This window comes from Hyperolius riggenbachi, chromosome 1 (genome assembly GCF_040937935.1).
Source record: "Hyperolius riggenbachi isolate aHypRig1 chromosome 1, aHypRig1.pri, whole genome shotgun sequence".
Taxonomy (NCBI): domain Eukaryota; kingdom Metazoa; phylum Chordata; class Amphibia; order Anura; family Hyperoliidae; genus Hyperolius; species Hyperolius riggenbachi.
The window spans coordinates 608,837,454-608,860,782 of NC_090646.1; the positions used below are offsets into that span (position 1 = coordinate 608,837,454).

General features: G+C 42.7%; 1 protein-coding gene across 2 annotated transcripts in view; it reads left to right on the top strand.

The window, feature by feature from the left end:
* SREK1 (splicing regulatory glutamic acid and lysine rich protein 1) overlaps positions 1-23,329 on the top strand; it is a 66,763-nt gene that overhangs the window by 22,652 nt on the left and 20,782 nt on the right. For both annotated transcript variants that reach the window (XM_068249973.1, XM_068249983.1), the window contains exons 3-8: positions 7,885-8,012; positions 8,440-8,472; positions 9,231-9,434; positions 11,430-11,608; positions 15,633-15,763; positions 17,732-17,831. In XM_068249973.1, the coding sequence (XP_068106074.1) occupies positions 7,885-8,012; positions 8,440-8,472; positions 9,231-9,434; positions 11,430-11,608; positions 15,633-15,763; positions 17,732-17,831 (775 nt within the window). The remainder of the gene's footprint in view (positions 1-7,884; positions 8,013-8,439; positions 8,473-9,230; positions 9,435-11,429; positions 11,609-15,632; positions 15,764-17,731; positions 17,832-23,329) is intronic.

Here is a 23,329-nt window from a genome sequence, read left to right on the forward strand (position 1 = left end):
CGCTTTACTAAGCACTGTACCGTAATTGCTCCAGAATCGCGGCAAAATGTTGCATGTTTTGCGATTGGCGCTAAACGCCTGCATCTGCACCAATCGTGGCATTGAGGACACTGCCATGTGCTTTCTACTGCAGGAATTGCCCGCTAAACGCTCAAGTGTGAATGGGCCCTTAGACCTCAAACTGCTAAGAGGAAATTGGCCAGGCAATGGAGGTCTTACACCTAAATTGATAGCTGCAAAACTTTAGCAAAGCTATGTACACATACTCTGCAAAGGTGGCCATTAAGGAAATGCCTCTGGTGAAAACATATTGTCTGTATGGGAGCCCCCTTTTCCACTAGAGCGATTGTGATTGCTGAATCGCAAAATCGCAAATCGCTAGTGATTTTTAAATCGCTAGAGTTGTTACTTTATCATAGAAATCACGAGAAGTATTTTCCACTACAGTGATTCGATTTGGAAATCGCTAATCGCAAATCGCAATCGCTTGCTGGAGCGATTTTTACAATGATAATGCAATGCAAATGAAAATCGCAATCGCATAACAGAATTAATGAAAAATCGCAATTGCTGGCGTTTGTGATTTGTGATTGCGATTGCTAGTGGAAAAGGGCCCTTAAAGATTTGGCATCCTGAATCTTTAGCGATGCTGCAAAGTGTTTTGTGCTGGAAGTTGTGTGGCATGTGATATCCCTCCTTACTGTTCCATAATAACCAACAATGTCGCTAGTGGCTAGTGACTAGACTCTGGTCTAGTGCTTCAAATGTACAGAACTAGTCCCCGAACTACTGCCCAAAGCACAGACTCCTGCAGTCAACAGAGGAACAATTGATTTTTTTGAATTTGAAATCTTCAGTTCCAAAGATGGTAGTTATCATTTCCACTAACCATCATGATTGTCTTGAGAATATGCCTTGTTCAATTTTCAGTTCAATTATGCTTTAACACCGATACGCTCACATTTGTATTTCTAGTGGACTCCAATCACAAATTATCTGCTATCCCTACCCCCAGGATTGCCTTCTTCCATTGTGAAGACACTGTGGTCCAACCTTAGTAGAGATGGACTCATGTATCTTACTGTTATCTCCGATGATTTGGCAAGTGGGTGCTGCTAGGAACCCAAGTACACAGATCAGTATAGAAAATATAGAGATAGGAGACCAGTGGGTGATTTTTTTTTTTCATATAAGCAGTTTCTAAATATCTGATTTATACTTTGGTTATAAATTGGTCATTGTATTATGAAAGAGTGTTTTTCTTCTTCTTTTTTTCTTCTTTACTTTTAGTGAAATCTATTTTCTAGTCTGTTATATTTGTACAATTACTCAGCCTGGAACTAGATCATCAAGCTAGATATATCTTGTGCCTATTAAATATTTAAAAGTTTTTTGGCCTATTAAATATTTAAAAAACTTTTGGGGCCTTAAAGGGAACCTTAACTGTGGCCGAAAAAAAAAATTCACTTACCTGAGGCTTTCCCAAGCCTCCTGCAGCCGTCCTGTGCCCGCGCCGGTCCTTCGGTGCCCTCCGGTCTCCCTCCGCGGCTAAGTTTCGTTTTCGGCCGACTGCCAGTCGTCCTCCGGCCAAGCGTCTTCTTCTTCCGCATTCACCGTCGTAAAGCGCGTCCGCAAGACGCGACATGCAGACGCGCTTTACGGCTCTTTACGACGGGGAATGCGGAAGAAGAGGACGCTTGGCCGAAAGGACGACTGGCAGTCGGCCGAAAACGAAACTTAGCCGCGGAGGGAGACTGGAGGGCACCGAAGGACCGGCGCGGGCACAGGACGGCTGCAGGAGGCTTGGGAAAGCCTCAGGTAAGTGAATTTTTTTTTCGCCCACAGTTAAGGTTCCCTTTAAGGCCAGTGCTCATTGGAAGATGGAATGAAGGAACCCACATCGACGCGACCTAATGGGTGACCATTCCCCAGTCCACCTTCCTACCCACGGGAACACATGACAGACGCAAACGAAAGTTCGCGGTGCCTGTCGTCTGGTACCTTAAAGATCCGATTCACTGTGAACATCATAATGGTAGCGCATCACAAAATGTTAATTTAATTGCCCACACTACCCACGTTGCAAAATTACTCATCTCGTTTAAAAAAAACGCCAGTTATTGGAAAAAATTGCTTGAAAAATTGCGATGTGGGCATGTAGCTTTAGCAATGTTAAGGATCTTTTTCTACATTAGTATGTTAGAAGGCTTGACCCAAATAGCTGGATGAAGAGTAGGTAAGGTTACACTCTTGGTATACAGAAGTATCAGCATTCCTATTCTACAGCAGCTTGCAGACATAGAGATCTCTGGTTGAACATTTCTGTTACCAGCCCTCTCCTTTTCCTCTTCCTCCTCCCCTGACCAGTGCATGTTACATCAAAAGATTTCTCCATGAAATTTATAAGGAGACTTCTAAAGTATCCAAGGCAGACAAAAGGTACTGGTTATTGCAGTGCATATTGCAGGCTTCGACATCAAACAAATGACATGGCTAGTGGAATTACCAGTTTATCGGCCTGTCCCATTATAGAAACGCCACTACGCTAGAAAAACGTTGGTAAAATCCTAATTGTAGTGAATGTATAGTGCTTTTAGAATGCTTGTTTTATTCATGTTGGTTGGGGCTTAGAAACGTCAATTTGGTTAGAAATAAGCTTTTTAGTTTTGTGGACCTTCACCTGGTAAGGCTTTGTAAGTAGAGCAGAGTGTCGCTTTTACCAAGGTAGTTCAGAAGCGTCTGACATTGAGAGCAAAGTCCTCAGACTAGGTGGCTGATAGCTAGACCTTGTTTTCATCATTGGAGCTGTTTTATCAAATGTTTTCATGTACTTAAAATCCTTGTCAGTTAGGCCAGCAGGTAGAGTAGTAAATAGAGATCATATTTTAATTTGTGTGATATAAAATTTTTCTCGTCTGGTTTTTGCTTTTAATATTTTTGCCCCTTAACCTAAGACAACCATGAAAACAAAGTTATTAATTCAGTTTCAAGTGGAGTTATCACTAAAGCCATGCTATGAGCATGGTTCAATATGGAATTGCCCTCACCTATTTCCAGTGGGCCAAACTATTATCAGTTAAAGGAATCCTTTTTAAGGAAATTCATAAGTATGTGACTGCTTTGTAAGATAAAGTTCCATCTTTTGGCTTTAAGAAACACTGGTATTGACGCTTTTGATATCGTAGCATATCTCGGAACCTCTACAAGTTGACTTTGTTCAATCACCGATGAAGCATGTTCAGAAAGTTGGATTCTTAATTATGGAAAATCACTGGACAGCCATGCACGACCTGTCCCAGTAGGTGAAGACTAGTGTGGGGACTGTGGAAACAGTCATTCCTTAATTTACGGAAAATTAGTGCCAGATGGATGCTTTGAATATTAACTATTTTCCAGAGGACAAATTCACCAAAATCGCAAGAGTGGTTAAACCTGCGCCAGAAAAATGTGGATGATTTTTGTTTTCTCGTTTGTAATTATTCAGGACAAACAATGGATATCCATTTAACCTTTACATGTAAAAAGCCGTAAGAAAAATAGTGATATCATGGTTCCCAACTCCCAGAGGCAAGGGCCCAAGCATCAGAAAGGCCCTACTTAAAAGAGCAAGATTCAGTTTTGCAAAACTGCACACACCTTTTGCCTTTACACCCAGAAGTTGGAAAGCGGAAAAGCAGTGCACAGAGCTTCAGCGAGAGCTGGCTACATAGGTTAACACTCCCTGCCACAACCCCAGACAACCACAACGGTTCAGCAAAACAATCCCACTATTCGGCACATCTCTAGTCTTGGTGACGATGTTTTCAGATCAGAAATGCTTAATAATGGCTTGTTACCAACTAAGAAATTTACAGAGAAATATTGACGCATGCAGGAATGCTGTCAAAACAACTGTGACTACTTGAAGGCTATTTCCCAACAATTGTGAAGTTGTAAAAGGACAAGTGAGGACTTCTGGATGTGAAACACTGTCACATCCACCCTACTTTCCTTATCTTTCACTTTTTGATGACTTCCTGTCACTTTCACTATGTCTCTATGTAAGGGAGACTGGTTGCCCTGAGTTTGACACACTCAATTCTGCAGCGGGTCGTAGTTCAAATACCAACCTCACCACTTTTACAAAAATGGCCTTGCATAGCAGCCTTATCCATTAACCATTAATGGGGGAAAATGTGTACCTCTGTATGGTGGCTGTGTAGAAAAGAAGAAAACAAGAAGCAGCCTAGCACCTTCATAAACAGGTAAGGGCAATTATTTATTGAACCAGCTTCCTACATATGAGGATCCCCTAAAATTGAGGGCAACCTTGTTTTCTGCTAAGATGCATTAGTTGCATACATAAAGCGGGCTTGGTACTTGCATTCCAAATTTGTATACATATTTTGATAGTGAGCACATTGTGGTCTTACCAGTAGTTTTAATGTTAGTCTACTGATAAAGGTGCTCATCAAGTGAGCTTGATAATTGACAGATGCAGCCCAAAACATTGTATGACTCTTGGTATGACATTTAATTTGAATAAAGGAATTAATCCAGGTTGAGTCCTAGCTTGTGTTGCACCTACACCCGTGGTGGATATGGGTGTGTCTGGTAGACTTTCAAGGAATTTCTTCTTGATAAGCTTTGGCTTGTATATATGGCCAAGAGGCTATGCTACATTGATAAAAATGATATGAATTTATTTTAACTGTTTTGCACTACTGCACTGAAATTGTCCTCATAAAACTCCAGTAGTTATGGGAGGGAAGCCTGTTAGGTTAGGTGGAGGGTGGTGTTGTGTATGAATATGCATTCATTTTTATGTGATTTTAAGGGGTAGACATCCTGCTAATACTGAGGCTATATCAATTCCAATAGGGTGTTCTGACATATTTTTACCTCTTATGTCACATGCAAAGTAAACCACATAGGCAATACAGGCCGTACCTGAAGTTTTTAAATGTTTATTAAAAGTTATGTTTTATATACTGTAGTAGTTCTATAGCTTTCTACAACAAGCATAAATAGTGTTTTGTTAGGCAAGGCAGACAGCTGAGCAAACAACAAATGAAGCTAAGAATCATTTTCCCATTAAAGTTTTTTTTTTTTTTTTCTCTATGGACCTATTAGCCAAACTAAACCCAGAATGAAACGAGGCAAATTCCTTAAAGTGGATCCGAGGTGAACTTTTACTTATTGCATAATTGTGTTCCTTTCCTATTGTGTATAGGGCATTCCTCAAACCAAATACTTTTTTGATTTTGTTTTAATACTCTAATTCCCTATAAACTAAACAAGCCTCACCCTCAGTTTTTCAGAGAGCCTTGGCAGTAGCAAGGGCTCATGGGAGCTTAGTCTGGGCAGGAGGAGGGGGAGGTATTACTAGCCAGAGATTGCAGAGGGGGGATTAGGTTTTTTCACAGTCTGAGTGCTGATGGTGCAGATAAGCCTGCCTCCGTGTAATGTTTACAAACAACATGGCTGCTGTCATTGTATCACAGGAAAAATCAATCATATTCTATTAAAGCTGTTTTCAGCTAGATTTGCTGTGTAAACTATTTAAACTTTAGATAAGATATAGACAAGTTACTTGTTCTAGTTAGTTTTTCATCTCGGATCCGCTTTAAGCTGAGTGTAGACAGTTTATCGAAATAGAATGACAGACAGGCTAACTTTTTCATGGGCCAAAGGTTCTTCCCATTGCAGTTTTCTTGGTTTTTGGATTCAGGTGGTGGTCATGAGGGTTGACCAAGAGACTCTTGAAGTAGGAAACACAATAGATTCCTGGCTGCATTGCCTAGAGCAGGGATTTTCAACCCTGTCCTCAAGTACCACCAACGGTGCATGTTTTGCAGAAAACCATGAACATGCACAGGTGAGGCAATTAGTGTCTCAGCAGAGCTGATTAACTACCTCTGTGGATTTCCACAAAACATGCACTGTTGGTGGTACTTGAGGACAGGGTTGAAAAGCCCTGGCCTAGAGTTCTGTGTCTGCAAGAGCAGATGGGACTTGTAGTCACACAGGAAGACCTCGGTGTGGTAACAGGAAGCTAAAGGCCTGCCTTGGTCCTAAATCTGCAGGTATAGGTGCACAGCAGCAGGCAAGGGTAGCTACAAAATTGATGTTTCATAAAGGATCTGAAAAGGACAGCTCCAAAGTTAACCTTTATAATTCAGACAAGATGAATGGTTTAAGAATTTGCCACTTTCAGTTCTGGATTTAGTTAGGCATGGAACCGCAGCCCTGAAGGACACTGTTACTTTACACACCTGTAAAGCATTAGCCATGTGATTGTATCTTTAGAAGATTTCTGTGCATAGAGCTATCATAGACACAAGTTCTGCAAGATGATTAACAGTAAAACATTTTAAAATGACTCATGACAAACTCTTGTCCTCTATTCTGTCCTTTCTGCCTCTCAAGGGATTGGGCCATTTACTACCGTGCATGATTTTATCTTGTGTACTATAACATACCTAAGCACCTGTAATGTGATATTTTTATAGCACTGTGCCCATGTTATTTGCACTCTAAGGAAACCTGTAGTGAGAAAAAATATTGCAGTCTGTCTTCTTTATTCTTCTAAATTAAAATCCAATATGTCTTGCTGGTTTTCTGGCTTCACTGAGCTGAGTCACACACCTACTTACAAGCGTGCAAAATATGGCATCTGGGTTGCTGACTCAGAATGTCTGAGAGGTAGAAGATCAGCATGACAACCAGTCTAAAAGAACTTTCTTAAAAAAAAAAAAAAAAAAAAAGATTTAAAGTACCCCCGAATTGGGGAAAAACATGATGAATAAAGCTCCTGGTGGGTTATATTACCTCCTCCTAAGTCTCCTGATGATGCTTGTTGTCCTCAGGGTGCCTCCCATTCTCAGTGCCAGGTCCTCTTCTCTCCCCAGCATCCCAGAAGTTCCTCCAATTAGCGACAAGTAAATCTGAACCGAGCATTAGGCAATTTTTTTGAACAGCACAGATGGAGGAACCCACATTTAGAGTACCAGGAATGGGAGGGATACCAAAGACAACCAACAGTATCAGGAGACTCGTGAGAAGGTAATCTAGCGCAGGACTTCCCAACCCTGTCCTCAAGTACCACCAGCAGTGCATGTTTTGTGGAAATCCACAGATGTAGATAATCCGTTCTGCCGAGACACTTCCCCATCTGTTAATGTTTGTGGTTTCTAGCAAAACAAGTATTGTTGGTGGTACTTGAAGACAAGGTCAGGAAGCCCTTATCTAGCACACCATGGTCTTCATTCAATTGTTCCATCGCCCCAATTCAGGGATACCTCTGTTTTCTTCGTCTGTATCAAAATGGAATTAAACTGTATCAAAATGGAATTAAATCAACAGGATATGATTTTTTTACTCTCCCGTGTTTTTGTTTCTTTTTTTTTTTTTTATTGAATTTAACGAAATTGGAAGCTTAACATTTTTGGGGATGAAACTTTAAAAAATGTTCTTCTTTTCTGTATCTGATGTTCTGTGTGCTATTAGTGATGCAGCCAACACGAACGGTTGTCATGTGTAACACAACTTACCGATCAGCGTGAAAACAGCGCCCTGGGAAAAGGCTCCATGCTTGATATCGTTTGGTTCATGAACCTTAAGTTTCCAGTACAGGTGACCCATAGCTCAAAGTGTTCAATCATTGTCTATTCAGTTTTATAAGTAAAATTCCATTGAGATTTTAGTGTATCAATTTTTCCTCACTTTTTATTTAAGTTCCTTGTAGATCAGGGAAATAAGAGAAGAGAATATACCTTAAGTGTTTTTATTCTTTCTTACTAAGCATTTGCTAGCTGTTTTCAGTTTGATTTATATAGTGACTTAAAAGCAAATCTATGAGTTTATTCAACTTCCTCTTGCTAATATAAATATTTGCCTCTGCAGGAAAAATACCAGAAGAATCCAAGGCCCTCTCTCTATTGGCTCCTGTTCCTTCCTTGTCTAGCCTGCTTCCTGGAGTGGGCCTGCTTCCTATACCTACGCCTACTCCAACCCCATCTCCCCTAGCTTCTGTGAGTATTTCATCAGGATCAGAGAGATAGATGATTGGATTCAGAAAACTGAATCTGCATAGTTAAACAGATAAGAGCCAATATTGTCACGTCTACCCTGGAGGAGGTCTGAGATTAGGGCTCTCCTCTCATGCTGATGATACCATGATTATTGCAATGGTGTAAGAGTAAAGGGGCCCACCTATTTTCTGGCCGACTGATCGATCCCAAATCGGTTGGCCAATCAACCGACCGATGGCCGATTTCGATGGATTTCCATCGAACTGGCAGGGTGGAAAATTTAGGTCGATCTGATGAGATTGCTTATCAGTTTGCATTGGCCTTATAAGTTTTAAGGGTGTTAGCTATGTAAGACATTGTATATTTTTGTATGTATGTGTGTTTACCGTATATATTTTGATAGCTAACATTTTCTTTGGCTTCTTAGGTTCTAAGAAGAGAAAAGGTGGAAGTACCTCTGGTAAGTAATTTTAACTTTTACTACCTCTTCATGACTGAATAGTGTACTGGTTAAGGGCACTGACACGGACAACCAGGGTTTGTTTGAATCTCAGCTCTTCCTGTTCAGTTAGCCAGCACCTATTCAGTAAGGAGTCCTTGGGCTATACTCCCTAACACTGCTACTGCCTACTGAGCGAGCCCTAGTGGCTGCAGCTCAAGCGAATTGAGTCCACCTGGAGAAAAATGAGATATAAATGTTGTTTGTCTTGGCCCTCAGAGCCATCAGATTTGGCCCTTGGGTGGTTTCACCACGTTGCTTTATGTTTGGCCCACTCTAGACCAGCAGAGAAGCTATACTGGAGGGTAAGCCCTATATCGTCAGGGAAGTCATATGGGGAGGAGGAAAGCACTACTAGATACCAGGGAACTGTATAAGACAGGGAAGGGGGCCACTGGACTCCAAGGAACTGTATAGGGGAAGGAGGGGGCCACTAGACACCAGGAAACTGTATAGGGGAAGGAGGATCACTAAAAATCAGGGAATTGTACAGATGAGGGAGGGAGGACCACTAAACATCAGTGAATTGTATAGGGGCTGGAGAGGGGTTATTAGACAACAGGGAACTTTCTAAGGGAGAGAGGTGGCCACTAGACATTGAAGTTGGGCCATGACTTGGTCCCAGAACTCAATTTTGGCCCAGTTTGTAATTAAGTTTGACACGCCTGAGGTAAAGGTTTTCACACGATTAATCTAATTTCTGAATGCTTTCATTGCAGCTCAGTGTGCCGTTTACCACACTGGCAGCTACCTTGCCCACACCTTTGGAGCCAGTCCTGCCAGCTCTTGCCCAAATTCTGCCACCTTTACCTGCCATTTCTTCACTCGGAGACCTGTCACAGCCACCTTTAATGGGCAATGTAGACCCCACTAAGGTAGATGAAATAAGAAGAACTATTTATGTTGGAAACTTAAACTCACAGGTAATTATGTCAATGTACTTTTTTCCACAATTTCTTTTTTAAAATTCTGCCATTATTTTTTGCTATATGATACTTTCATTTAAATGTGAACTAAAGTCAGAAAACAAGGTGACTTCCATTCCCCTTCCTCACACTTATGAATAATTGAGATAACATTCTTAAAAAGAGATTTTTTTCCAGTTGGACTCGAGTCATGAGTAGCTTAGATTTGTAGCTGGTTACAGCGGTCTTTATTAAAGTGGGATAAAACTCTGACGTAACATTCAATAAAATGTTACGTCAGTTTGTTCTTTCTGCTTCTCAGCTCAGTACAGCTCAGTTTCAGCAGTTTGCTAATGTGTACAAAGGAATGTAAACAAAAGCTAATGTTATAACCTCTTGGAAGCTTTCCACTGAACAACAATATGCTGTTTAATTGTTTGAATGCCGTTCTGCTACAATTTTTTTTTTGTGGAAGTAGATTTTATGCTATAAATAATCATTTAGAACAAAGAGGAAATGCTTAATTTCATACCAATTTAACCACTTCAGCCCTCAGTCGTTTTCACTTTATGCATCTGAGCAATGTGCACCTCCCATTCATTAGCCTATAACTTTATCACTACTTATCACAATGAACTGATCTATATCTTGTTTTTTCCGCCACCAATTAGGCTTTCTTTGGGGGTTAATTTTGCTAAGAGCCACTTTACTGTGAATGCATTTTAACAGGAAGAATAAGAAAAAAAAACGGAAAAGAATCATTTTCTCAGTTTTCGGCTATTATAGTTTTAAAATAATACATGCCTCCATAATTAAAACCCACGTATTGTATTTGCCAATTTGTCCCATTTATTACACCATTTAAATTATGTCCCTATCACAATGTATGGCGACAATATTTTATTTGGAAATAAAAGTGCATTTTTTTCATTTTGTATCCATCACTTTTTACAAGCTTATAATTAAAAAAAGGAAATAGAAATATTTCATGTTTGCATTGATATTTAACCACTTGCGGACCAGGCCCGTTGAATCAACGTCCAGCAGGTGGTGACACTGTTCTGACCGGACTTTGATTCAACGTCCAGCGTTAACAAACCGTCCCGACGCGATCATGCGCACCCAGAGGGGGAGATTAAGCTGTCATATGACAGCTGGCATCTCCCCCGAGTGATCAGCCGGCATCGCGTATGGCTGGTGATCACGTGATCACTACGATCGCCGTCGGATCGTAGTGATCCACTTTGACAGCGGCGGCGGCTGGAGGGAAAGAAGAGGATCCACTCACCTTCCTTCTGTTCCAGCGACAATCGCCCCCCTCTGCTCTGGCCGGCATCTCTGCTCCATCTGACGTCAGCGCCGGGTCCCGGCTTGATGACGTCATCAAGCCGCGACCCGACCTGAGCATCATTTGGAGCGGAGATGCCGGCTGGAGAAGGGGGCTACTGCATTAGACATTAGAGGATGGGAGAAAGCTCTACATTCTACTGTGAGAAGAGGATTCCTCCGTGACAATCGTTGCACAATATGAGTTTGATTCACTATTGATAACGTGCCGACACAGCATGAGTAAACTCCTCTTAGCGTGCTAATAAATAAGCACGACTTAATGAAAACTCGGGGGGCGCTACAGCGCTAGTGGCAGTGTAGCAGGGGTTACTTAGCAAAGGCCGATCCTCTCACTTACTGCGTGGTAGTAATGTATCGTTACCACAATACTTCACTAGCTTGCCCCAAGGTTACATTAAGTCGAGCTAATTTATTAGCGCTCGTAAGAGGAATTTACTCATGCTGTGTTGGCACGTTATCAATAGTGAATCAACCTCTGTCACAGCATGCCACAGACTGAGAGCAGCATAAATGAACTGTAAACCTAAAAATGTCCATGGACTGCTTTCCCATTGTATCCCTACCCCTGCCCCTTCCATGCCCCCCATTTCCCTTTGCTTTGGCAATAACTGTATGAATCTTTGTCATGCCAATAAAGCTATTTTTGATTTGGTTGTTTTCTAGACCACAACAGCAGAACAGCTTCTGGAATTTTTCAAGCAAGTTGGAGATGTCCGCTTTGTTCGCATGGCTGGTGATGAAACTCAGCCCACGCGGTTTGCTTTTGTGGAGTTTTCGGACCAGAATTCAGTGACACGAGCGTTGACATTCAACGGAGTTATGTTTGGTGACCGACCCCTAAAGTAAGCAACCTAACTAGGTTTTCACAGTTTTAATGTTAATTTTATCCTTAAAGTCGACCTAAATCTGCTTTGTTTACTTATAGGTCGACTATAGTATGTATGACATGGTGTTGAGGGGTGGCAGCAGGCAATGTTTAGGCTTACACCGTCAAATCAATTTTTCCCTCAGTCTCTGTGCCCATATTTTTATTGCTGGGACATGGGGAGTGCCTGTTTGCGCCACAGTCTCTCCACTCACTCTCTCTATTTGATCGATGGTGCCTGGTTCTCTCCCCACGCCACTGCTTTCCCGCATTTTTATTGGTGCATTTTGGGGTCTGGCAGAAGTGACAGAACACTTTATTGCTGGCTGTTCCCCAGAGAGGAGCAGGCAATGTCAGTGTGTCATTGCACACATGCACGAGCAGTCCATTGTCCTCAGGCACATTCTTCTTGCACACATGCTTGCACAGTGCACAAAAGATGCTCCAGGAACCGAGGTGGTTACAGGATTACTCGTCTTTTGTATCAAAGGCAGAATCACTACTACTAGGCTATATTGTAGTCTATTAATCAAATTCAATTATCTCTTTTATATGGTATTTCAAGGGAAGGGGGGTTTTCCAGAGATAGAAGTGAGAATTGCATTTAATTAAAAAAGTTGCATGATTCATGGGGAAACAAGACCTTAGGGTCCTTTTACACTATATCAATTGCTGTCAGTTGTTGCCAGTGTCTGTTTCCCTACAACCTCTTTCACACTATATGCTGAAGCTTTGTCACAATGCACGCATAGCAACGCATAAAGTGTAAAAGGGTCCTTTTACTGTACATTCTTTACCGTACCTGTGCCGTACCACTTTACCGTACATTCTGACATTTAGCACATGGTGACATTTTTACTGCTGACAGGTGATATCTCTGGAAGGAGATGCTGTTTGCTTTTTTTGGCAGTTGTAAACAGCTGTTATTTCCTATGGTCCTGACATCACACTGTGGGAGCGGTTTCAACACAATATTAGCCATACAGAGCCCCCAATGTTCCGTTTGTGAAAAGGAAAAGATTTCTCATGGGAAATGTGGTATAGGATACTGATTAGGATGAGCATCAGTTCTTGGTTACGGTTTCTCTTTAATGAAAGCTCTGCCTTCAGTATTCTCCTGTGCAGCAGGCAGGCTGAGTGGTCAACACTCAGGCGTTCCATTGCAGGAATGACTGGAAGGCCAATGCTTACAATAACTTCCTTCATGTTTTACATTGAGAACACGATACAGCAAGTCAATCTTGAACATAGAAATCATACAAATAAAAGTTTAAAAAAATTAGGATACTTGCATATTAGGCTGTCAACCAGCGGCCACTCTGTATTTCTCATGAAGAAAAGTCTACTGCCAGTTAGGATAGTGACTGATTTGTCACAATACGAACATCAGCGGTAGCTGTACATAAACTCTACAATGGTGCACCAGGACCCGTTTTATAGTCTAAAGGTGGCCACACACGATACAATAAAATGATCCGATTTTACAGTAATTCGATAAAAACAATCGTATCTCAAAACAATCGAAAGCTTTTTTTTTCATTCGACTGAAAAATCCGATCAGATTTCCCGGTTTTTTTTTTCTATTTAAATCGATCCAGAATGCCAGATATTTATCTTCAATTTCTACTAAAGATTGTATGGTGTGTGTTGGATTGTTAATTTAATAATATACACACCCTAGCAATTTTCTGAGTTTCCAATCATTTTTATCATAATTGAGGAAAAAATTGAACATAGGTGTGTGATACATTGGTCATATTTTTGAAATGTTACAATCAGTCAGAAAAATTGATTGCAATTCTTAAACAGAACAGATATTTAAAAATTGTATGGTGTGTGGCCACCTTTACACTTCTGTATTCAGAGTCAGAACTTCCAGCTGTGAATGCAGAATTTGTAGGCAGATGGAAGGGCTGTGGAGTAGGTACAAAAATCGTCCAATGATTCAGTTTGAGACCTCCAACCAGGGTTGTGGAGTCCGTACAGAAATCATCCGGCTTAGACTCCTCAATTTATGAAACCTCCGACTCCAGGTACCCTAAATGGCTCCGACTCCACAGCCCTGCCTCAGACTCCCGATACTCAAAAATAGCTCTAATTCGCACCAGAATGCAGGGGGTGGCCAGGTGAGTTAACCCTGCATATCCCGCTCTCACCTTCCACTGCTCTGCAGGACGTTCTCGCTTTAAGCGACAGCGTTCTGGCTCATCCTTAGTGGTCATGTTACTGCTCCTTTTCCAGCTGGGTTATTGCAGAGGGGAGGAAGGAGGGGAGTTAATAGCAGATAAAGATCTGCGTGGAATTTAACTTAACTTAACTGGCATATTAATTACCAAACAATTATTTCTAAAATTAGATCTAGTCTGCAGCAGGGCTGTGGAGTCGGAGTCGTGGAGTCGGAGTCATGGAGTCGGGCAATTTTGGGTGCCTGGAGTCGGGAAAAAATGCTCCGACTCCGACTCCTAATGAATTTGTAACTGTAATTAAAATAGAAAATATGATAAAATGTTCTATTTCTCAGATAATAGTCATTAAAAATAATGTATATATACAGTAATAGCTATGCTTAGTCCACAAAAATAAAACAAACCAATCAAAATTAGTTACTTGTGCTGCTTCAATAAAGCAGTCCCCGTATTTTTAAGGTCAGATATACATATCTGATTGTGACTGTATATATGATGTGTACACAGGAATCTCTTATATATACTAAATAACATCTATGCTGTAAGAATAAAGCCTGATGTGTAGCTGTGTCACTAATAGAGATGGTCAACGAGATGGAAATAATTCTGCATTGATGCTGATTTATGCAAATGTATGCACTCCCTTTGCTGATGAAATCAAATAATTTGATGTGTTATTAAAATTTGGTTTGGTGACTACAAATTAAAGGGTAACTGAGACGGATGAAAAGTAAAGTTTTATACATACCTGGGGCTTCCTCCAGCCCCCTTCAGGCTAATCAATCCCTCGCTGTCCTCCACCACCCGGATCTTCTGCTATGAGTCCTGGTAATTCAGCCAGTCAGCGCTGTCCGGCCGCATGCCGCTCCCACAGCCAGGAGCATTCTGCACCTGCGCAATAGTGCTGCACAGGTGTAGTATGCTCCTGGCGGCGGAGTGTGTGCATGCGCACTACGCCTGACTGGCTCAAGTACCTGGACTCATAGCAGAAGATCCAGGTGGTGGAGGAGGACAACGAGGGACTGATTATCCTGAAGGCAGCTGGAGGAAGCCCCAGGTATGTATAAAACTTTAATTTCATCTGTCTCAGGTTTACTTTGTTACACAATAGTACTATACTCTACATATGCACTCCCCACAGAGCTACAGGGAATCCACTGAGAATGCTGTGCACATTGAACACAGAGGTGTTGTCTGTTTACAATCTCCTCATTCCCCTGCAGAGTACCTGCACATCATTCTTACATGTACCCACACTTACATTGCCTAGGGCCTGATAGATGTTCTTTGTTCCGGTTTGTACCTTTTACAAGTACTCTTACCAAGGACTAGTTTTAGTCTAAAGGGAATAAATATAGTAGTCTACATATCCTTCTCACTTCAGTTGTCTTGTAAAATTCCTAAGCGTTGGCAGTTAAGAGACGAATTTCATGTTACATACTTTTAATCAACAAAATTGTAATATGCAAATTAGAGGAGTCGGAGTCGTGGAGTCGGAGTCGGTGGAATCCTAAACTGGGGAGTCGGAGTCGGTGGATTTTTGGACCGACTCCACAGCCCTGGTCGGCAGGTTCCTTTTAGCATAGTAGTTATACAGCATCTCTCAAAAATGATTACACTGCTCACATTTTTTGTAAGTAATATAAATATATATGCCTGTCAGTTTGCTACTCTGCATATTGTAATAATATGGATGGACTTCTGTATGTGAGATTTTAGCTCTCAGCAGGTGTTCTGTATTTGTATGCTGCCACGCACAAGTGATGCAGTGGCTGGATTTAATCAGATCATTATTTATTATGTTCCTTCCTTCAGAATCAATCACTCCAACAATGCAATAGTGAAGCCCCCTGAGCTTACCCCACAAGCTGCTGCTAAGGAGCTGGAAGAAGTCATGAAGAGGGTCCGGGAAGCCCAGTCACTGATCTCTGAGGCCATAGAGCCAGGTAGGTCTCCTGTCATTTCTGCGCATATTTCAAGGAGGAGCAAAGGGGGAAAGAACAGCAACCAAGTTGCTAGCAGCGCACAGAAATCACTTGTAAATATCTCCAGAAGTAGTCTTGAAGCGACAGAAACCCATGATCTCTACAGGACTCTAACTTATAAAAGGACATAATAGTAAAGCTTAAATAGAGCCTGTAATAAAGAAAAGGTCCCCTGAGGGGAAGCCTATGGATCCTAATAGGGATTCCCCTTTCCTCTTGTGCAGCACCAATCCAGTGCTGGCGCTCTCCATCAGTGTCAGTTGACAATATTTACCTTTGTGATCCAGTAAAGGTAGTACCATCGCAGTACAATCTTCTCCCTCGGCCTCCGGTGGAAATAGCTGAGCCCGATAGGGTGCACTCTACTGCGCAGGTGTCTCGTGCCGATGCAGTAGAGTGGACCCGATCAGGCTCCGCTATTTCCGCTGGAGCCCAAGGGGGAAGATGGTACTGCGCCTGCGCTGGATCCCAAAGATAAATATTGCCACATGCAGGCATCCGCCGACAAGTTTATCGATGGTTTTTCCGGGGTGTCATCGCTTGATCAGGGCTATACAGGACGACTGGGAAGCCTCATTAAGATCCAGAGGCTGGGGGGAACACATAGAGCTCATGCCTAGCATGCTGTGTGTCTCAAACTGATGTGGAAGGTTCACCTTCTAACACAAGGACCAGAAAAACAAACCGAAGACAACACAGCAATACCATAGAAAAATCTCTGTGAATGTACTTGAGTGAGCCCAACTGGAACACCTCTGGAGGGGTCTAAAAAAACTTTACACCAATAGTCTCCATCTAACCTAACAGAGATTGAGAGGATTTGCTTGCAGGGAAAGATGGTAGAAAGTCACTAAATCCAGGTGTGCAAAACTTGTCACATCATACCCAAGATTCCAAGCTGTAATTGTTTAAAGTGCACCTGAAGTGGGATGGGTATGGAGGCTGCCACATTTATTTCCTTTTAAACAATACCAGTTTCCTGGCAGTCCTGCTGACCTCTTTGACTGCTTGACTCAAGCATGAGGCTAATGCAATCAGACCTCAGTCAGAGCACCTGAACTACATGCCTGTTTATGATCTATGGCTAGAAGTATTAGAGGCAGAGGATCAGCAGGACAGCCAGACCATCTGCATTGTTTAAGGCTGGTTTCACACCAGGACGTTGCGTTTTAGGGGACGTTAAGGTCGCATAACGTGCCCCTAACGCAACGCCTGGTGCTATCTGGTGTGGACGTCGGAGTGAGCCGCGTTGTGCAGCTCACTCTGGCGTCCGTGATGCATACTCTTGGACGCATGTGGCATCACGTGGTCCCGCCCAGCCAATTGCCGCACAGAGCGGCCGCTCCAGGAAGTAAACGCTGCACGTCACACCATGCAGTAAATATTAATTAGCCATGTGCCTGGCCGCTCTCCGCTCCTCCCCAACATTACTGAGCATGTGCAAGCAGTTTAACGCGGAAGTACTGCACGCAGTACGTTGTCTTATGGCGCAGCGTTACAATGTAACGCAACGTGGGCACTGTGAACAGCCCATTGATACTGAGCATGTGCAAGCAGTTTAACGCGGAAGTACTGCATGCAGTACGTTGTCTTATGGCGCAGCGTTACAATGTAACGCAACGTGGGCACTGTGAACAGCCCATTTATTTTTTATTGCTGTGCTCTAACGTGCGCCTTTAACGTCCCACTGTGAAACCAGCCTAAATCGAAATAAGTATGGCAGCCCCCATATCCCTCTCAGTTCAGGTGTGCTTTTGAAATGCATGGACTAGGTAAACATCTGAATAGTTTACTTGTCAGATTTTTTTTTTTATTGAAAAAACTGACCATTTTGAATGTGCTTATAGACTGTACTTTTTTTTTTTTTTTTTTTTTTATGCTGCTTTGGTTTCTTGAGTTTCTTAATTTTTCATTTCTTCTGATTAACAGAAACTGACAAGCCAATCGAAAAGCCTTCACAGAAACCTTCAAGATCCCGTTCTCGATCCAGGTCCCGATCCAGAAGGAAACGGTCACATTCAAAGCACAAGTAAGGATCCTTCCATATGGATAAAAAGATATTGACAGACGTAACTAAATGTGTATGTGCTTAGTCTGTTTAGTCTGTATTTGGTTTTGAACTTGTTTTACTATTATAAATTGCTAGTGGCAATAAATGCAACAGGCAGTACTGTAATGAGAATGATTCTGTATCTGTGAGAGAGACTAAAAACTTTCTGATTTTCAGCAGACTTGGGACCCCGTTCACCTAAAGTGGTTTTGAACCCATATTTAGTATTTTAGTAAAATAATTCTTCAGTTACAACTGTGGAAGTGTTATTTTTTTATTTTACCAGAAGGTGGTGCTTGGTTGCTCGGTTGCTCACAAGTTTCACTGTTTGTTCATCTTCCCCAAGTCGGTCAGAAGTTATTGTTAAAGAAAACCCGAGGCGGGGTTCTGAGAATAAAATCCCCATACAGAGGCTGGGTCTGTCTATAGAGCCCAGCCTCTGTTGCTATTTAGATCGCCCCTAAGCCCCCCCCCCCCCCCTGCGATCTGCAATCCCTCCATAAATAACAGCCGCGCTGCTGACACGCAGCTTGTCAGAGTGGGCTGTTTTCTCCTTTGTAACGTCAGTTTCCGCTCTCCCCCGCCTCCTGCATCGCTCTGGTCCCCGCCCGCGTCCCTTCCCTCACCGCTGATTGGAGGGAAGGGACGTGGGCAGGGACCGGAGCTCTGCAGGAGGCGGGGGAGAGCGGAGACTGACGTTACAAAGGTAAACACAGCCTGCTCAGCGCGACTGTGATTTATGGGGTCTCCCTGAGCGTGGGGGGGATTTAGGGGCGATCTAAATAGCAACAGAGACTGAGCTCTATAGGCAGACCCAGCCTCTGTATGGGGATTTCGTTGTGAGAACCCCGCCTTGGGTTCTCTTTAACAATATCAAAAGATTTCCTTGGCAGCCGAGGAAAGGGGACAGGGCCAACGCTGTAAATTTTAAAAGGTAAAAATATTTTTTTTACATATAAACTTTATGCTTTTTGTTTGTCGTTAACTGTGCGCTAGTAGGAAATAAAGTAGTTAAACTGACTTCAGTTCCATTTTAGTCAATCTACCTTTGCTGAGAAACAAAGATGCACAAGTGTTATTTTAAACTGTGTGCAGGTAGTCCCTGACTTACAAACCACCCGCCAGTACAAACAGCCTGGAAATGTGACATTTGTGGGAACAATTCAAAAACTTTTTTTTTTTCTTTTTCAAAAAGACCTTGTAGATTGAGAAAATCAGTTTTAAAAAAAAATCAAAGAAAAATGGAAAGTTTTGGTCCGCTCTCCTGTCCATGTGCTGGACGCCTTGCGCCTGTTCACTACCACGGAGCTTTCACCACTGAGCCCTAGCTGCTCTGTGGTACTGTTAAGACACGAGCCCGTGTCCTGTCCAGTGTGGCCGCACTTGTTCATGTATGGGGTTTACAAACAGGAAAAGGAACGTTGCCCATGGAAACAGCACTACTCTAATACTATCTCGAGAATAACTCCTTGTATATTTTGGTATCAAAATATATCTAAACATGATTGTGAGCAATTAAAACATTCATACCTCTCAGATGACCAATTAATTACTATACATCCTTTATCAGTCATTGTTATTGCCTTAATTTTGATACCAATAAAATGAGTTATTCTTGAGAATATTGAATAGAGAATAGTGCTGTTTCCATGGGCAACGTTCCTTTTTATTTTGGTAAATTGATCGCCCAGAGCTCACCCTGCATTAATGAGTGCGGTGAATGTATGGGAGCGCGGAGGATCCCAGTGCTGAATCGGTGGTCTTGAGGAGGACATGGTGTTTTGCCCCAGCAAATAGGGTTTTTAAACCCTCTAACTTCGCTCACCACTCAAAGATGGGATTAAACAAAATTGCTGCAAAACATGTATATTCAACTCAAATGAATAGTTTATTCAGTCCTACAATATTATTACAATATTATCTAAGCCTGCAGAATCCTAGTTAGTTAGAGTAATTAGAAGTATGCATCAACAATACTTTACCAGTTGTAGCATCACCCATGGAGAATCGGGGGACCTCGGTGATCTCGAAGGGGAAAACACCTGGAATACACGAACTGTATACTGAAGTCTGCTGGTCTTCTGGAAAGTCCCAAAATCACTGTTTTTCCCTGCCTTAAAGGAGTTATCAGGCAAATGCGCCTGCGCAGTACGCCGCAGACCAATGTGGCCATGATTGACAGCGGCGCTTCAAGCAGGCGCAGTAAGGACAACCTCGGGGTCGGCCTCTGCACCGTGCACGAAGACTGAGGTGGGAGCAGTCAGCGTGGGACAGTCGGCTGCAAGGGGCTGGAGAAAGCCCCAGGTGAGTAAAGCTTTTCTGCAATTGCAGAAAGAACACACATTGCTATTTCAGCACGCGATTAGAACATATTCTTCCGCGCAAGCACAGAAAACACGTTACCATTTCAGCGCGTGATCAGAACATTTTCTTATGCTGCACAATGGCAGGAAGAAAATGTTGCCGTGTGGACAAGGAATGTAAGAAATGTAACTTATTGCACAGCAATTCAAGAACATGTTTTTGTGAACAATACCAACTTCTCCAGTTGCTGTGATGAACTATAATGACCCATCCAGAACCAGGCAGAATATAATACACATGAATCACAATTTAACATATATATGTGAACAATAATGTACATTCCCATACATTAAGACAATCATGTCACATACGTATCGCACATGGTTAGAGGCTTCCTTCTACCTAGGTAAGTATGTGACTACCTCTCTTTTTTTTTAAGTCACAGGTTTGCTTTAACAAGTATAAAATGTGTGTGCAGAACTCTTTATATATTAAGGTACCACAGCAAATGGTCAATTTACAGAGTTTAAAAAACATTTTTTTCTTTAAATCTGACAAGGTATTTTTTTTTCCTTTTTTTGCTTCCTCCCACTTTTTTGTGGTTTGCACAAATGTGTTTTCGCAATTCATGGGAAAAATCGTTTGACAGCCGTGTTCGTAATTTAGCAAAAACAAAGTGAAATTCGCTAATGCATTTTGTGAATTGAAGTGTAGTTGCACAGTTATGCAGCAGAGTACCCGTTATCTGAAAATCAGTCAACCGTAAGTCTCAACTAACCGGCATGCCTGAGGGGATAACAGGGACTATAGTGTTGCAGTGTTTGGGAGGGGGGGCCGGATTGGAGGCCTTTTAAATACTTACCACGCCTCCAGTGATGTCTGGCAGTCTCCCCGTACCTCCCTGTGGGCTCCTGGCGGCTTTCCGTCCCAGTGCATGAAAGCCGGCTTGTCATCTGACCCAATGCGGGTCATGTGACTTGCCGACTTGCGTGTACGGAGGACACCAGAAAGCTGTTAGGAGCCCACAGGGAGGTATGGGGAGACTGCCAGACATCACTGGAGGCTCGGAGAGTTATTGTGCTTTTTTAGCCGATTGCTCAAGCACATGTATCTGGCATCAAACGATCCCTGCCAGTGCTGGGGAGTGTGCGGTATGGGAAATTTCACGTTAGCATACCCGTATATACTCGCAAGCAAGCCGACCCGCATATAAGCCGACCCCCCAACTTTTACCTGAAAAACAAGGAAAAAATGAGTGACCCTCATATAAGCCGGGGGTAGGAAATGCTGTCCATGTGATCCCCCCAGTGTGTCCCGGTATAGCTAGTATAGTGCCCAGTATGGGTAGTAAAGTGCCCAGTATAGCTAGTATAGTGCCCAGTATGGGTAGGTAGTGCCCCAGTATCGGTAGTATAGTGCCCAGTATAGTTAGTATAGTGCCCAGTATAGCTAGTATAGTGCCCAGTATGGGTAGGTAGTGCCCCAGTATAGCTAATATAGTGCCCAGTATAGGTAGTATAGTGCCCAGTATAGTTAGTATAGTGCCCAGTATAGCTAGTATAGTGCCCAGTATAGCTAGTATAGTGCCCAGTATGGGTAGGTAGTGCCCCAGTATAGCTAGTATAGTGCCCAGTATGGGTAGGTAGTGCCCCAGTATAGCTAGTATAGTGCCCAGTATAGTTAGTATAGTGCCCAGTATAGCTAGTATAGTGCCAAGTATGGGTAGGTAGTGCCCCAGTATAGCTAGTATAGTGCCCAGTATGGGTAGGTAGTGCCCCAGTATAGCTAATATAGGGCCCCAGCATAGCTAATGTAGTGCCCCTCCCCCCTGCGGCTGCCGCTATTACCTCAGCTCGGCGCTGCTTCTATTCCCTTGTCCTGCTCGCCTCGTATACGGTAATCCATTCCACAGCAGCGCGCCCCATGGCGGCTGCTGTGTGATGACGGAGGAAACCATAGAGAGCGGCTTCCTGTAACGGCGATGTATCGCCGTTACTATGGGAACCGCTCTCTATTGTTTCCTCCGTCATCACACAGCAGCCGCCATGGGGCGCTGCTGTGGAATGGATTACCGTATACGAGCAGGACAAGGGAATAGAAGTGGCGCCGAGCTAAGGTAATAGCAGCGGCGGCCGCGGGGGGAGTGGGCAGCGGGGGCTTTATTACATGACTCGGAAGCAAGCCGACCCCCCAACTTTTGACCCCCTTTTTGGGGGTCAAAAATTCGGCTTGCTTGCGAGTATATACGGTAATTAGCACATTACTATTATCACTAGGACAGAAGGCATAAAGGGGGGCAGAGGTGGTACAGAGGTGCACAGAGGCAGATAATGGCACACATGGGGACAGAGGTGACAGAGTGGGGGGGGGCAGAGGTGGCCCAGGGGGGGGCATAGAGGAGGTACATGGGACAGAGATGGCAGTGTTTCGACTTATGGACAGATTCAGGCTAAGGCAGGACCTACTGTCCTTATCTCGTTTGTTAACCAGTGACTTACCTGTATCTTGACTCCTCTGAGCACACAATCACACAGGCTCTCCATCATTATCTTATGCTAGGTACACACCAAACTATTTTCTGGCAGGTTTACCTGCCAGATCGATTATTTCCAACATGTCCGATCTGAATTTCCGATCTTTTTTTTAATAGTTTTTTTGTTCAGTTCTATGAAAAACGATGATAGAAAAATCGATTGAAATTAACCTATTTTAGTTCCCGGCCGCGGCTCGTTAGCCAGGCAATCAGTGAATCGGGCTATGGTGCACTATCACTGATTCCTCTACCCCGCTGAAAAAGTGACATCTTCTCTCGGAAGCTGCACTTTTTCTGGCTGTAGCGTCCTCCATGCGTTTCTCTAAGCGTATGTTACGCTTAGAGTGACGTCATGTAAACAAACTCATGGCCGCCATCTTGTGGCCAAAAAGTAAAACTACAACTAAAAGTAAAAAAAATAACTCAAACACACATTTACATTATAAATCTATTGTTTACATCCCACCCTCCCAAAACTACCCAAATAAAATGTTTAATATAAAAAAACAAAAAAACATTACAATAAAAAAAAATGTAAATATTTACCTAAGGGTCTAAACTTTTTAAATATCAATGTAAAGATGAAATATTTCTATATTTTTTTTTTTTATTTTAAACTTGTAAATAGTGATAGATGCAA